Source organism: Dendrobates tinctorius, unplaced genomic scaffold, assembly GCF_039654945.1.
Source record: "Dendrobates tinctorius isolate UK_male_01 unplaced genomic scaffold, ASM3965494v1 ptg000203l, whole genome shotgun sequence".
Classification (NCBI taxonomy): Eukaryota; Metazoa; Chordata; class Amphibia; order Anura; family Dendrobatidae; genus Dendrobates; species Dendrobates tinctorius.
This window is the reverse complement of record NW_027361870.1, coordinates 3,678,209-3,695,823: the sequence shown is the minus strand read 5'-3', so window position 1 is coordinate 3,695,823 and position 17,615 is coordinate 3,678,209. Positions and strand designations below refer to the sequence as shown.

General features: G+C 40.8%; 1 protein-coding gene across 1 annotated transcript in view; it reads right to left on the bottom strand.

Annotated features, from left to right (window-relative positions):
• The window catches only part of MEIS1 (Meis homeobox 1), a 195,119-nt gene that overhangs the window by 142,046 nt on the left and 35,458 nt on the right, over positions 1 to 17,615 (bottom strand). Inside the window, exon 7 of the mRNA XM_073553781.1 lies at positions 6,267 to 6,378. Coding sequence (XP_073409882.1) covers positions 6,267 to 6,378 — 112 coding nt within the window. The remainder of the gene's footprint in view (positions 1 to 6,266; positions 6,379 to 17,615) is intronic.

Here is a 17,615-nt window from a genome sequence, read left to right as displayed (position 1 = left end):
GAATGGAAGATACATTGTTGGAAATGACACAGATAAAACTGAAAATAGATGGAAAATAATGGAGAGAGACAAAGCGCCAAATAGAGTCTTATCTGGGTAACAAAGTTAAAACAATTGCACAATGGTGCTCAACCTGGTCGGGTTTTGTGCACACGACCACTGATAATGCTTAGGGCTGCTGCAGACCCACCAGGAGATGAATGTATAAGTAGTGGAGAAACAAGTGGGTTAATTCTGCGCTGCCATGGAAGAAAAGATGAAGGATGCCAATCCGAGTATAAGTGGTTTATTCATCAACGCGTTTCGAAGTATACAGCTTCTTCTTCAGGACAACCACGATCGTGGTTGTACTTCAAAACTTGTTGACGAATAAACCACTTATACTTGGATTGGCATCCTTCATCTTTTCCTCCACAGCAGCGTAGAATTAATCTATTTGTATCTCCACTACTTATAAAACAGATGAAAGGCAAAGATAGATAGATAGATAGATAGATAGATAGATAGATAGATAGATAGATAGATAGATAGATACACTCTAGGTTTATCGCTAAGGGTATATTACACATTGTCCCATAGACTCTCCCCCTGTATGAGAGAACATTACTTATATTTCCAGAGACCTCTCATTTCCTCCTCATATTAAAAGTAAATTACAGGTTGCTGCCAAGGATCTCCATTAGGAAGCAGCAATGCCATGCTCCAATGGCCTTGTGGTTGTAAAGCTTGGATAACAGCCATATACATTTCCCAAATGAAAAATCCATACATAGAAAAAAAAAGTTTGAATGATATAAATGGGTGGTAGTGAAAGAAATAGATGGTAAGTATCTGTGTTTATGAAAATTGCTGGATAGAACAAATATGCTATAGATACATAGGAACCAGTTAATAGAATATAACTGGCTTCACATTATAGGTTTTTTGTTTGCTATTTTTAAACATTGACGTTTAGAATGGTCAATAGTCTAGGATTTATATAACTAATTCATAGAAGTAGATATTGTTGATGTTTTATTTCTAACTTGACTTATAAATTCCTCTATCTATGTATGTATCTATCTATTTATTTTACTCATTTATAGAGCACCATTATTTCCACAGCACTTTACAGACATCATCATCACTGTCCCCATTGGGGTTCACAATCTAGATTCCCTATCAGTATGTCTTTGGAACGTGGGAGGAAACCGGAGTACCCGGAGGAAACCCACGCAAACACGGGGAGAACACACAAACTCCTTGCAGATGTTGTCCTTGGTGGGATTTGAACCCAGGACTCCAGCGCTGCAAGACTGCAGTGCTAACCACTGAGCCATGTATCATCTATCTATATATCTATTTTTCATCTATTTGTCTGTCTGTCCATCCACCTAATTATCTACATATCGATATGCGATGATAGATAGACAGATAAATAGAGTATACAGACATATCTATCTATATATAAATATAAAAATATGTACATTGCTTGATATGTACTGCAGATAGATGGATGGATGGATGGACAGACTGATAGACATGAAAGATAGAGCTATAGATGAAACTTGGATAGATAAATAGATCAATAGAGATAGATAGATAGATAGATAGATAATCGATAGATAGATAGATAGATAGATAGATAGATAGATAGATTAAATAGATAGATAGACATATCGTGCTAATTACCATAGACAGTGTCACTTCCCATCAATAATCTGCTTTGATAATAAAGCTGTGATCAGTGTCACATAATATGATGAGAATTTTATGTGTAAGGGTCAGGAAGTTCCATTTAACTCTACAACACATTTTACTACAACAGTAATGTAAGAGTTCATTGATTCCAGAGAAATTGCAGGAATATTTGTCAGCAATTACCACGGTGAATTTAGGGCTGTAATACTATAGCACTAAAATAACATTTACAAAACTAGCAGAGCATGCAAATATGTATGAGAAGCATCTTAAAGTGAGTAGAAAGTCTCCCCGAGGCCACACCTGAGGCCCTAAAGGCTAGTACCATGAGCCGCCTGCTCCCCATGTTGTGCAGACATAATGACTGCTAAGCCTTCTAGTGCCAAGTAGGCTGTGCTCATTGCTGAAATATTTCGCCAACTCCCGTTCATACACTGACTCCTGCTGACTTCCAAAAAACCTTACAGTAGAGCTAGTCTCTTTCAAAGAAAATTAACCATATGTTCATGAGCCTGTACTTAGATTTGTGCCGAGAGCAAGCGAGACTAAGAGAATTCCTGAAGACTCATGACTAAGGTCTCTTGTATTTGGGTACTATAGCACAATCATTACTATATATGTCAGGCGTCATCATATAAGCATCTGATCAGCAATTATAAATGATAGAGCTTGTCATATATATCATGCATTATAGGGATCACAACACATTTATAACTCAGGCTTCAAAAGCAGAGTATAAGCTGATGGTATCTAACCCTTCTTTGGTTTGGGGTGAATCGGTTGTTTAGAGGGTTTGGGGCTAGGTAGTTCATTGTAGCCATTGGGGATAATAAAGTCTATAAGTTAGTAAGAAGATGGAGCAGAGGGTGTGGAGCACCACATTACTAGGGACATAACAATGAGGCCAGGATCACACATGCGAGAAACTCATATGAGTTTCGCATGTTAATACCCAGCATTGCTGCCGGCACTCGGGAGCGGAGCGTGCGGCTCCATGTATTGATAAACGGCAGCATGCTCTGATCCGAGTGCCGGCGGCAGTGCCGGGTATTAACATGCGAGACTCGTCCTAGTTTCTGGCATGTGTGATCCTGGCCTAAAGGTTTCAGAGGTCATTTGGAGCCTAAGGGAAGGGGCAAGAAGAGGAGTCAAATGCTTCAAGAAGCACTCCCATCAACATTTTATCCTTTTAATATATCGCAATCATCACAAGATAAAGAAATGTGTACTTGTGATTGGTCATTTTGCTTTTCCACCCAGTAAATTCTTCTCTATTCCATTAGGTGTATGCAATCAAGAACAGGCTAGCTGAATACTTCTAAGCTCTATGTACAAATATTTCCCCTGCATGTGAGACATCATTAGAACTACAATTCTTCTATTAATCACTACAAAGTCGCTCGCAGTCTAGCTCCACCATCTCTTCAACTCCTGACTCAGCTGCTCTGCTCCTCCCCACTGCCATGGACTTTACAGTGGTATAGAATTGTAGTTCTAATGATGACTCATGCAGGGAAAATAAACTTCCTGTTTCTACATAGAGCTTAGAAGGATTCTTATATTCTGTAGTGATGAACGAGCGTGCTCGCATAAGGTGTTAACTTGACCACACTCGTGTCCTAATCGAGCATTTTCAGCATGCTCGGAAAAAAAATGCTGGAATCGCTACAGCTGCATGTTTCGCAGATGTTTGACAGCCGAAACACATGCAGAGATTGCCTGTTTGTTAGGCGATCCCTACATGTGCTATGACTGTCGAACAGCAACAAGACATGCAGCGGCGACTACTCCAGCATTTGTTTTCGAGCACACCAAAAAATACTCGATTAGGACATGAGCGTGCTTGGATAACACCTTATGCGAGCACGCTCGCTGATCTCTACAATAGTTTGTTATTAAACATGTGATGTAAATGGCTTAATGGAAAAGAGAAGAATTAACTGGGTAGAAAGGCAAAATGAGCAATTGTAAGTACACAATGCTATATAAAATGACTGCAATACAGTAAAAAACTTTGATGGGAGGAGGAGGAGGAGTGCTTTTCTAAAATGATGTTTTATTCTTGAGAGTCATTCACAATTTGTCCCTTGAAATCCAAGAGTTTACACCTCTGCACACAACTGTTGGACCAGACTGCAATCAGTGTTTGTTTGTAGTCTGTAACCATGGACACACATAGGTCTGCATAAGAGCTGTATAGACAAAAAGTAATCTATAATTTTCTTGTGAATGTGCACATAGCCTCTAAGACATGAACGACTAGGTACTAACATCGGCTAACCAATTAATGCATATTGGAAGTTATCCTGCCATAGAAAAACATGACGAGGAACTTTTTTATAGATAGTTATATATAATTGAAGTTACACCTACCACACCTAGGTTCAGCGGAAATGAAAAAGTAAAAATGCACAATTCAGCAAGTTCTAAAATAAAGATAAAATTGAAGCAGAAATAAACTGTAGTATGTAAATAAGAACTTCACAAATTCCCATACACCAAGATTGTACTTCTGGCCCAAGGCCAATAAAAACCGCCCTAGGTGAGCTCTATTTTTGAAAGGTATGTGACTTATAAAACTCCATATATAACCCCCCACCACCAAACTATAGATAGACCGATAGACGGTCAGACAGACAGACAGACAGATAGATAATAGATATGGGATAGATAGATAGATAGATAGATAGATAGATAGATAGATAGATAGATAGATAGATAGATAATAGATATGGGATAGATAGATAGATAGATAGATAGATAGATAGATAGATAGATAGATAGATATGGGATAGATAGATAGATAGATAGATAGATAGATAGATAGATTTATATATATGCACTTATATGCTCACTTTTCATGGTTTATCTTAGAATCATTGGGATAAGAGCATAGCACACAACACTCAGTGAACAATTTCAAGAATTACATTAAATACTTCCATATGTCCACTAAAAACAAATGCATACTGATAAGCAATAGTGAAAAATGTAAAAAAAAAGAAAAATCGACGTGGATCTAAATTCAAAGAGCTGCGGAAGACAGAAAACTGAAATCGTCTCATTAAGAGAAGATGCAATTATCATCTCGCGATTAATCTCATCCGCAATGTCTTCAAATTCTAGAAAAGAAAAAGTAGCGGCCAGATGTAGCAGAGCTCCTTTCTCCTTGTGGACCCTCTTTAGACTTCTGCAAAACTTAGTGAATAATCTTTAGGTTACATTCACCTATCTGCATATCTGTGTGAATTTTACCATCCGTAAGAAACGGACAGTTTTTTTCCTTTTTTCATATGTCACCTTAGCTACATCCGTCATTTTCTCACCCCTTTTTTTCACTGAAGAAATTAGTTTGTTCCCAAGCCAATAAAAATATTTCTAAGTTTTTTTTTAAGTAAATTCATTTAAAATTGATTATTAAGCAATGAATCTGTGATAAACGGAAGGATAACAGAAGCAAATTTGATTTCCGATTTGGATCTGTGTTTCACGGATCGCTATGGACTTGTATGGATGAGTCTGATATGTAAACATGGATCCGAATAGGACCTGTTCTGTATCTCACAGATCTCACATGTACATCAATAATCTTCAAAAATATGTGTATAGGTTCCTGAACTATCATAAGTCTGTGTGCTGCCCGCAAAAAAATAGGATAGCGCACGGATGTTTCACACAAATCTGTGAATGTGGCTTATCTCTCATTCGTCAGAGAGTGCAGCCAAAATGATGCGAAACAAATTCAGCTCTGCTACATCTGTAGAGCTTTCTCATTCATAGGGGTCTGGATCCCACACAAAGAACAATAGCGCACTAATCACATATAACAAGGGATTTATCAACAGCAAATAGGCAAAATTTAATATTTTCCCATCAGAGTTATATTGTATAACAAGTTTCGGAAGAAATAACAAAATTACAAGATTCTATTCAACATTAAAGCAATAAAAATAGAATATAGCCTTCAGAAAAGGCTACACTGTGCATATTATTTAGGACGCAATCCTACTATATTATTACATGTAGCAGAGCTGAGTTTTTCAATGTATGACATAGATCTGAACGATGGTTTGCATTGAACCACAGTTAAAATTAATGCATTAAATCTCATTTTTAGGCCGAGGTCACATGCGAGAAACTCAAAAGAGTCTCGCATCTTAATACCCGGCACTGCCGCCGGCACTCGGGACCGGAGTGCACGACTGCATAGAGATACATGTACCTGCACACTCCGGTCCCGAGTGCCGGCGGCAGTGCCGGGTATTAAGATGCGAGACTCGTGCGAGTTTCTCACATGTGTGATCCCGGCCTTAGAGCTATTTTTGTATTTGGCCCTTGAAAAAAAAGTTTACCTTGTCTCTTATGCTGTGCCCAAAGACATATTTATTGAACTTTAAATTCACAAATGTAGTTTTGGGAGGTTTTTTAGCAGTTTGGATCCAAAAGAGTAAAAGAAAGACGATCCTAAGAAAATACGAAAACGGCACCAAAACTTGCAAGTGTGAACCCAGCCTTTTCAAAATAAACATAACACAATCAGCTCTGGTACATCTGTGTTCAGAAACTTTAATATTCAGCATTCCTACCTTGTTCGCTGCTGTTGTCTCCGCTATGCGACGTGTGCCCCCCACTGGAAGGTCCTGGCGTACCCCCAGAACGAGTCGACGCTGTGTCATCATGGTCTCTGCTCCAGGAAGGCTGTGGGAACACATTGAAACTTGATAAGCACAAGGGGAAAAAAAAAAGTAAAAGCTTCAAACCACATCTTTTTTTTTTTGCATATATTTAACAAGAACCAATTTAATGTGCAAATTTAAAGGAAAGCTGCCAAATGGCTGTGCATTAGTTTCTTTCACTGAACTAAACTGCGCAGATATCTTTCATAATTGCGCTGCGAATTACCATCGAAAACACAAACATTCCCGAGAAAAAGGCAAATAACGGCGTCTAGATTCTGATTATATATTTAGCTGCATCAGACCCTCTGGCGTAACAGTCTGTTACTCTGCAAATGCAGAAATGAGAGTGGTCTTTGATTCTGCCGTTTATATAGTCTTAGCCTCTGATACATCGCACAGGACAAGCGTAGAAGAGCCCTAGACACAATAAGGCCCGGGCACCACAATAGCCGATATGTGTCAGCTGTTTGCCGGATGGTATGTGGCAAATGGACTAGGCAAGAGGACAAAAAAGAAGGGAACAACAATGGCTTCACATGGTCTATGTACACTCAGCCCCATGCAGAGCCTCCTTGTAGTATTCAACAGAAAACAGATGTTAGTCCTTATCACAGGGCGAATTTCAAAAGTAACATTCAGATAGGAAAAATTGGCTGTAAATTAAATTCTTACAAAAAAAAAAAAACAACAATCCTGACAAAAACACTCCTCCAGAGCCTCCTTTTATCATTACAAAAGTTTTAATTAGCCTTTTAGTAATTACATCTAAATATAGCTATAGGCCTGCGCGGTTGCCCAGTAGATGCATGCATAATCAAGACTCTAATTCTTAGTATCGGCTCCCATACATGGCAAATTAATCTATCCATCAGGAAATGTAGATGTAATGTCCGATAAAGGAGTCATTTATAGTTAAAAAGTGCATTATCTGTTATTATAGGTCAGCTTCAAAGAGTAACGGGGCAGCTGCCTAGGGGCCTCTACTAAACAGGGGCAGAGGTTATTACGATTTCCCTATATTTCTTACTAAGGGTTAGGACTCGTTCACATTGCAAAATTTTCCATCCGAGTGCTAATCCGTAAAACATCGGATTGCACTCAGACCAATGTTTTTCTATGACAGCATGTCTGACTTTGATCTGAAATTCAACCATGCAAGTCAATGATTCCATGTAAAACTTTGACCTGCCCACGGATGACATCTTAGTGTGGTCCGATTTCGAGGGACTGACAGAATGGAGAAGATGGAGAAGTTTTCAAACATAGGCTGGACAGACACCTGTCTGACATGGCCTATTGAATTCTGTATTGAGCAAGGGGTTGGACACGATGACCTAGGAGGTCCTTTCCAACTCTAACATTCTATCCTACGATTCTATGAAATTTTTTTCTCCAACTTCTCCTCAACCAAGAGAATCAGATCACACTATGATCACACTCTGTTCAAGCTTTGATCAGAGTGTCATTTTCATATTTGTCCCAATTTGGTCAGATGAGAGCATCTATGGTTGTATGAGCCGACCATATTGTCACTGGCTGCACTATTAACTAGGATAAATTTGGTGGTCAAGCAAGTATGTAAGGAAGGAAGGATAAGAAACTGCTAGACTCTTCTTATTGCACTTTATCTCTTGGATAACCAAACAATTAAGCCCCTCATACACATTAGACTACACTTCTGTGTGAATGGGGGGGCGCCAGCCAACTAATTGTTGGGAAAGATGTCAACTGGAAATGTCCAATTTCAGACTGGCAATCAATAATCTTCCCCTGAAAATAAGCCGCCGACAGAGATATTTGTTGGTAGCTTCCTCATGGAGAACATAGCAGTGCTCGGCTGAGTGAACGCTCCTTTTGTATGGGGGAGGCGACTGAGATGACTGTTAGCTGAATGATGGGCCAAACCATCGTTTGGCTGACAGTGATCTAATGTGTATGGGGGTCTTTAGGCTGAGGTCTAATTATTGCCTGATGGCAGATTTCAGGGAAAAAATGGCTTGGGCTGTCTATTTTAACATTTTGTTCTCAGTGGAATTAATTGCCCCCATCCCTCCCAAGGTATCTTGCAGCAACTTATTCCCCTCTTCCCTTTCATAAATCATGCTCATCTCACTGAGCTGAGCGTGAATGTGTATTGGGGAGTCGAGAAGAATAGGTGGATGTATGGGGCAGCACCCTTGTCCATCAATGTTTCCTATTGGAGCCGATAGACTTTGGCATGTAGGATTTTAAATTACTTAAAGCTCGAGGATGCTGCACTGCAGCATCATGCAGGTGAATGGGGTCGCGTTGACAACTGCAAGTTTTTGTGACAATGACAATCAAGTAACAAAAAGACAGAACCATTTGGATTTTCTCAACTTACTAGTGACAATTGGCACAATGTTGGAGGTGTAATATTCGTGTGCACTCTGTCCAGAAGGTGAGGTGCTGGTGTAACGGACTGAAAAGCCCTGATTACTAGAGAGTCAAGTTCACCACACACTCATGGGATATGTGATGCAAATAAATTTCATTTATTACAGTCCACAAGAGAAGCCGAACGCACAGGTGAGCAAAAAGAGCAATCATATACACAATAACAATGGTTGCACAAAGCGACAATAGTTACAACAGACGTTTCGACCCTCTCGGGTCATACTCATTGAGTCGATGTCTGAAGGATAGCCTGCATAAACCATAACAAGGCTGTTGTCAGAGGATCCAAAGGGAATTTGCTGTAAAGATAGTAAGGTATAATGTGGGGATCCTGGGATTGAAAGTAATGGGGTTTCTAAGGGACAGACTGGGTACCTTGGTAAAGTGGCTGCCAGAAATTCTGGTGTCCTGGTGGTCTGAGTGGAAATAGTGGTGCTTCAATTAGTATACTATAGATAAGATAGTATTAGGCAGCCCAGCCAGTAATTGTACTGTGACAATTTGCGGTAAACACGCACTCTTTTGCAGGCACACATTGTGGCACTTTGTCACTCATGTCAACCCAGCCTTACCCACAAAATCATGCAACCAATTAACACTCAATAAATAAACTTTGCCCGCCACGCGTAGCTACAGCTTTTCCTGCATACCGCACCATAACATGGGAATGATCCCTCAAGGGTTTGTAAAGGACTGCTGCTCACATTCACACCCTTCTGGATGTTCGAAAAACTAGAGATGAAGGGCTGACTCCTCACTACTTTTGCTCCTTTTTTTCTGCAGTAAAAATAGTTGTATTAGTCACTTTTTAATTTGCCCCTTATTCATTATTTTATTTGTGCCTTTGTTTTATTTGTTTGGCATTATGGATACAGTTTTGATTTATCCAGATGTTGTTTTAACCTCATTTCTCATTTCGAAATGCTGCAAAAGTGGTGCATGAAATCACAATTTCTAGTATTTTAAAACTTATTAAGAGCTTATTCAGACATCCGTATTACACATACATGTTCTATCAGTGTTTTTTTAAGGATACAACATGTACCGATTATTGTCTGCTGAGCTGATCACATGTCCGTCTGTTTTTGGGGAACTGTGGTTCCGTGCAAAACTCACAGAGACATATCTGTTTATTACTGATGGCACGAATGAAAAATGCAAATACCAGTCTATGAGTCCGTGAAAAACAAGGGCATCGCAGGCATGGCATCCATGTGCTGTTCATGTTTAACATTGCAAGGGATAGGAGAAGCTTTGGAATTTATTTATTATGTGAAAAACACTGACCAAATACATTTTCCCACGGTCTAGAGGTCACCCCAGTTCAGGCTGTGAGGGAGTGCAGCTTCAGTGAAGTCACCGCTAGTCCCTGAAGCTCCGCTCCCAGCATCTCCTCATTCACCAGCGAGTTTTCAGCCGGGGTGGTCGCATCTTGGCACCATCCTGGTTGAAAACTGTATATACCCCTTATATGGATTACAGCGTGGGACACAATGATGGACCGGTATGGTATATTGCTGGTTTATTATTTTACTTTTATTACAGGAGATCGATGGCTTTGGAGAATTAGGTGAGGTTGTAACTATGGTTTAATTTAGAATATTAAGGGAGTCTGTGTCTTTATTTCAAATAAAGGACTTTTTTTCAGGGTGTTTGTGTTTTATTTACAATTTGACTATGGGGTTAGTAATGGGAGTGTCTTATTGACGCCTGTCCTTTAATAACCTAGGGGCTTGATGTCACAAAGGTGACATCAACCTCCCCAAATATTACCCCACATGCCACCTCTGAAAGGCAGTGGGAATAGCAAGCCTAAGTGCCAGAATTGGCGCATCTTAGAGATGCGCCTTTTCTGGGGTGGCTGAGAGCTGATGTTTTTAGTCAGGGGTGGGGGGGCAGTATCCATGGCCCCTTCCTAGACTATTAATATCAGCTGTCTGAATAGCCATTGCTGGCTATTAATTATGGAGGGAGCCCACACCATTTTTTTCCATAAAATAATCTTTCATCAATTAAATACATGTCCATTAATTTACACACACTGTACTAATTGTAGTTAGCACTGACATCTATATATCTACCTATTCTATATCGAGTTACTGTACGTAATCCATCTCTTCTATCCTGTCAGCTCCTGCAGTGATTTTACAGAAGCCGGCAGATGTATTACCGGCTTTTCTTCTATCTCTCTATGCAACATAAATACATATATATATATATATATATATGTGTGTGTGTGTGTGTGTCACTGACATCTATATATATATAGATGTGCATTTTATGTGTATATATCTATTCTATCTATTCTATTCTAAACTGTCAGTGTGATTTTGCTGTATGCACACACGAATTGCCGGCTTTTTTTCCATCTATCTATCAATTATATATATATATATACTGTATATATATACTGTATGTGTGTGTTTTGAAGAATATTTCCTTTGAAAACTATGTGTAAAGGCTCATTCACAAGTCAGTATTTGGTCAGTATTTTGCATCAGTGTCTGTATGCCAAAGCCAGGACTGGAACCTACCAAGAAAAAAATATAATTGAAAGACTGATGTCTGTTCTTTGTTTTGGAGACACTCCTGGTTTTAGCATACAAATACTGATGAAATACTGATCAGAAATACTGATGTGTGAAAGAGGCCTAATGACATAGAGAACTGCTGTATGTAAAAGCTCATGTTAAAATTGCATTGCAATCGGATGGCAATCGGATGTCAATCGGATGCTAGGTGTGAAAATCGCATTGTATTCGCATTGTACTCGCATTGTACTTGCATGACTTTCTTCTGTTTTTTTCGGTCCATATTACGGACCGTTTTTTTTCTCACATATGAGTATGTACCCTAATGGTAAAAATGGACACATGGACCAAAAGCTGTTGAAACTTGGATCCAAAACTCTGATGACCCCCGAAAACAATTTTTTTTGCATCCGAGAAAAACACTGACATCTGAATGAGACCTAATGTGGCTGATAACAGAAGGGAATAGACTGTGGAAACTGCATTAGACCTATTGTCTCATTAATTGTAAACATGCTTAGCTGAAAAATCTTTGTTCTTTTTTTTATATGTCAAACTGCTCAGTGCTTTTACTTGGATGCCATGCCAGCAAGAAAAAGAAAAAAAAACCCTCACACTAAAGCAAGGCAACTATCAAGGGTATTCTAAACACTGTCAATTGTATTAGTGATTCAGTGACTGGTAAAAAGATGTGTGAACTGTGGGAGAAACGCTTTTTTTTTTTTTTTTTTTTAAACAAATATGCAGTCTCCAACATGCCAGAAGAATGCTGTAAGTGGGTAATGTGGAACACATGCCATGAATGCAAACGGTTAATGCATAAATTTTCAGATTGTACAACTGCAGCTTTTAGACTTGTTTATTCAGAGCACTGCAGAGAGAATGGTACAGCGCCCAGGGGACAGACAATGCCAGGCACAAAGCCCTGGTGCCTCAACATGTAAAAGGATGTTTTTCTATGTGCTACAAATCCCACTTGAAAATATAATTAGAAGAAGAAAATGGCAAACTATTGCATTAACTGTAATTGAACAAAAGACCAGCAAGGCTTGTGGGAGGCTGCAATGAACCCGTGGGAGTTCTGGGATGCATCAGATCTTAGGAGTGACATCTCTGGGGCATTCTCATTCTATTTGTGTTGTCCCTCACTACTATTGTCGGCTGCTGATCTGACTTGTAATTAATAGAAAATCTGCAGATAACAAGCTAAAATATAGAGCGGCCGACGAACCCCGGCGAAAATGTGTTGATTAATCTGATTATGGGTGCAATTCGGGAGAAGTTGGCGCAGAACTATAGACCACAAACATGATATATTCACTATGTTTTAATGAGCTGGGATGATTTATTCGGTTTTGTTCCATATCACGCCACCCCCACACCATGTGCCCCCCTTGCACACACGTTTCTACTGAGCCGGGATGTAGATTAATTCAATGCTTAATTGTTGAGTAAATTCAATTTTCCACATTCTATTCTGCGCGGCGTTAGCTAAGGTTCTTAAATCTTTAGCAGTGAGGCCTAAGTCGAGCGTTTGTGATCTGAGCCTACCTTTTTTTTTTTTTCTTTTTCATCACCATTTTTCTTCCTCCACCACTTAATTCACCATGAAAAGATTTTCCTTGCTGGAAATTCTGATGCTGCTATGATCTGTGAGCCATTCCGATTCATTGCATTTCCATTGTGTTTGGTCTTAGATGCCGAGTTCCTCTTTTTCTCACAGCTATTGCCACATTATACAGCCATTCATGCAAGAAATGTTGAATTCCACCTTCAGTTTATCAAAATTGTGTGTAACAGTCACTTAACCCATAGGTTTAATTTCAGTGCTGAAGAGGTAACACAGATCGGAGGAGATATAAAAGAATTCACCTGATTCACGCTTTGAAGATTTGATTATTTGTGTCCTCTTTGTTTGATGTAGAATTAGATGATTTATACTATGGTGTCAATGTTTTCAAAATATATTGCATTTCTTGATGTAGTAGAGGCAGGATTGTCAGATAGAGCAGGGCTGAGTTTGCCAGCTCACGATGATGGGAGTTTCCTGTAGCTTACATGGGACTTCAGGACTATGGCACAGTGACCCAAATCTCTTTCACCATGCTAAGTTGAACAATATGAATGACCTACCCAGAAATCGTCATGCTTTAAGTCCACAAAATGCATAAATTTAGATTTAGAAGAATAAAATACACAATTCGGGCTTGTAGAGACAACACTATTTTTGGTTTGAGTTCAATTCGACAAAATGAATCACACTTAGACCAATGTAATTCTATGGGGCCATGCACATGTCCGACTCTTTCCTGGGACAGAGACGGTCCAATGAAAAAATTGCAGCATGCCCAAGTTGGATCAGATTATCGTATCACACTCGGCCACACAAGTCAATGTGGGAAACATTGGACTGCACTCAGGTGACATCTGAATGCAGTCCGATTTACACGGACTGACAGAGTGGAGAAGATGCGAGAATTTTTTTTTCCATCTTGTCCTCATCCTAGAAAATCAGATTACTCTATGCTCCCACTCTGATCGGACTCTGATCAGACAGTGATTTGCACATCGACCTGATTTACTCGGATGACAGAAAATACGCTGGTGTAACCCTACCCTTAAAGGGACTCTGTCTGCACAGGATGTCTGTTCAAACCAAGTACAGGCACTCGGTGCACTAAGGCGTTTCCAAATATTTAAATAAACTTGTTTTACCTCTATCCCCATCCCCGTCGGCTTTGATTGACAGCTTTGGCTTCATAGAGCTAAAGAAGAGCAGACATAGATGGAAAACAAGCAGGTGGGAAGATGTAGTTAGACAATTGGCCACACTGTGAAGCACTGAGTGCCTGTACTTGCTTTGAACAGTCATTCAGTGCTGACAAAGTCTCTTTAATCTGTAGTATAATCTGCATGAGTTACATGTCTGTCCATGAATTCGCTGCACATTTGCTACCCTTTGCCTAAATTGACATGCTGCAGATTTAAAATCAATTTTTTTGTGCAGCACATGGATGAGATTTGGTAAAATATTATGCAGATTTTGCACCTAAAAAGCCTGGAAAGTAATTCTGATTTCACACTTATAGCACTCATGGTCCAAACAGGTATATATGAGACTGTTTAAAGGAGTTGAATAATGAAAACAAGTTATCACTTATCCACAGAATGGGTGACAAATTGATGTTCATGGGGGTCTGACCACTGGCAGAATAGGGAACTTTTATTTCCGTTAGAACAGAGCGGTAGTACATATGTGCGACTTGTGCGCCATTCATTCCTTATGTGTCTGCCTAGCGCTTCATTCATTCCATCAGCACCACAGAGGATGAATGGATCAGTGGTCAGACATCTGACGAGAATAAAAGTTCCCCAATCTGCCAATCGGTGCTGGTACACCCACCCATCAGCATGTTATCACCTATATAGATTTTTTTTCATAGGACATCTTTAAGGCCGGGGTCACACTTGCGAGAAACTCGCACGAGTCTCGCGTCTCAATACCCGGAACTGCCGCCGGGGGTTCAGACCTGAGTGCTCAGCTGCTTAGGAATACATGCAGCCGCGTACTCCGGTCCCGAGTGCCGACGGCAGTGCAGGGTATTGGGACACGAGACTCGTGCAAGTTTCTCGCAAGTGTGACCCCGGCCTAAGTTAGAGAATGCAGCACTCAAACGTTTAATGTTCAGATTAAACCAATTGGTCTGTGAAAAACTGAATTATATGGACAAGTGTCCTTTTCAACCTATGGAACATATAATTAAAATTTTAATGGAGTTTTTGTTTTTTTCCAGTAATTCCTAAGGTTTTTTTTTATCTGTTTTTGGTTTTTGTTTGCTTTTTTTCAGAACTTTCCTTTATCATGATTTTGTAATGTATCTCCAGCTCTGTATCTGTATATCACACTGGTACATTGGAGTTAGCCATAGACTTGGTAACCACAAACTGGCAGGAAATAACATTGAAAACCCAAGGGTTTCCCGGATGAGGGCTGCATGACTTACAGGAAGAGTTTTCTATTTGTGATATCAAATCCTAGTTGTAGGTGTGGCCAGTACATTTCAGATACTGATATCTAAGCAGAAAGTGTCGTTATCTAAGCTACAAGTCAGAGATTCCATGGAAAGGTGACACAATAAGGCTATTTTCACACATATATAATGCTCTCCATTAAGAACTCTGTCAAGGTTTCCATCAAAATTCTTAATACACAGGATTCCTAGGATGAGGCCGACAAAACCCCGACCGAGCCCTTTTATGAGGCCGACAGAGCCTTTTCAGACATGCAAATCTGTAAAAAACGAGCACTGCCGTGATGGAGGCCGACCAGAGTCCAAATGGCCTCACAATAGTTAAAGGAGTTGTCCAATATAAAAAATAATGAAGGAATGGACTCACATAAAATAAAAACTTGAGATGTTTTCAGCTTCCAGGTTCCCCACCAATGCAGCCACTGCATTGGTGGAATACGGATAGGCCACTGCATTGGTGGAGGAATGGGAAGCTGAGTACGTCACCAGTTCATTTTAAGTAAGTCCATGCCTTAATTTTTTTCTATATTAGACAACTCCTTCAACTATTATGGCAGACTGCCAGCTGTGGAAATGATGTCTAGTCTGTTCAGATGTCAGGATACTGCTGCAGCCTCTGATTGGCTGCAGCATTCAGTTGACTAGAGGAACATTTCATCATATGTTTCTCTAATGGTGCACTCTGCTAGTCACCTGAACGCTCAGAGACTACAGCAGTCCTCTGATATCTGAACATAGTAGGTATCACTTTAAAAGCCAGGGAAAACCTCTGGAGCAGCATCTTTGGGAGCACTGAAAGGTGAGTATGCCATCATTTTTTTTGTATTTTAAGCCCATCAACACCTTAAAATGTTTGATTTTTCTATATCAGACAACCCCTTTAATGGCTCTGTAGGGGCTTGTGGCAGGATCCTATTTTGGGGGGATTCCAATGGAAACCCCAATGCAGTGCTCAATGGGAGCATACATGTGAACTTCCTCAAGTAAGTCATCAAGGATGAAAATTAACTTTAGGAGTCATAGTCATAAAGACTTGCTTTTCAAAACTATTGGGACCACTGAAGAAGACCTGTCAGCACTTTTGACTAGTTTCCTTATTAATATAGATATTTCTGTTGCTGCACAGAGAGAATCCCGAGCCTTACTTCAGGCAGTCTCCCATTCCACTCCAGCCGCAGAAGAGTTGCTCAGCAAACTCGTCGGTCCCAGCGCTCTGCCCAGACCAGCTCCGTGGGTTTGCTTGCTGCTGTCACCTCTGGCACAGCTATGGCAATGCATGCTGCTCAGCAGCGAGATTCTCCAGGGACTAAGTCCTCATCTCGGGCCACTGAGCATGCCCGTGGTGTGATCTCCCATTGGAGATCGAAGGTCACGTGCTCAGGTCCTGCTCGTGTTCGGATTGGCCCATCCGAGAAGTCAGGAAGGTCCCGAACGCTCGTGGCTATAAAAGGCTCGCATGGCCGCTCGGCCATGCGCTAGGATAGCCAGTATTTTCTGACTATAAGGAGTGAGTGATGGATGCACGTATGAATATCTCTGGTGACTGACTCATTATGAAACCCCTACCCTTGGTACGCATGTGTTGTGCAGCCTAGCCTGCTAGTGCCCAGGCTTAGGCATAGGTAGGACAGAGTTGAGTCAGATATTAGTCACTATCAGTGACTCGGCACGCCTCAGAGCAAGTGCTCCGCACTCCTTAGCCAGCGTCTATAGCGGCATTCGTGGCAGCGACGCCGCGCGCTCAGTGGCCTAGAAGGACTATTCTGTGGCTGTTTGCTGTGCGCTCTGTGGCCGAGCTCTATGAGCTAAACAGGCTCCGGCATTCACTTTCAAGCGGCTGTGCGGTTCTGTGAAGTAACAGAATCCGCTCCTGTTCACACTGGGTGACGTAACCCACGTGTGACTGTTTTCACGCCGCTCTTCCTTTCCGCCATTACCTAGCAGCAGTGTACCACCTCTGCACAGTGGACCCCGGACTGCGAACGCACTCTCTACTATTTTATAACCTGGTGCGTTTCGCCAGCCTTAACATTATCCTAGCACCAGGGTCTGGCTAGTAATGGCGGACGAACAGCGACTGCATAGATACATCCAGCAACTGGAGGGTAGGTTGGCAGCGCTAGAGCGTTCCACCTCAGCTGCGGGTGTTACTTTGGTCGCCATCCTAGCAGCCACAGATGCTGTCGCCGGTGTCTCCACGGCCAGTCCTGTCCCGACCTTGTCCCGCCTCCCGCTGCCCCGAGAAGTTCTCGGGCGATAGTGCTTCATGCAGGGGT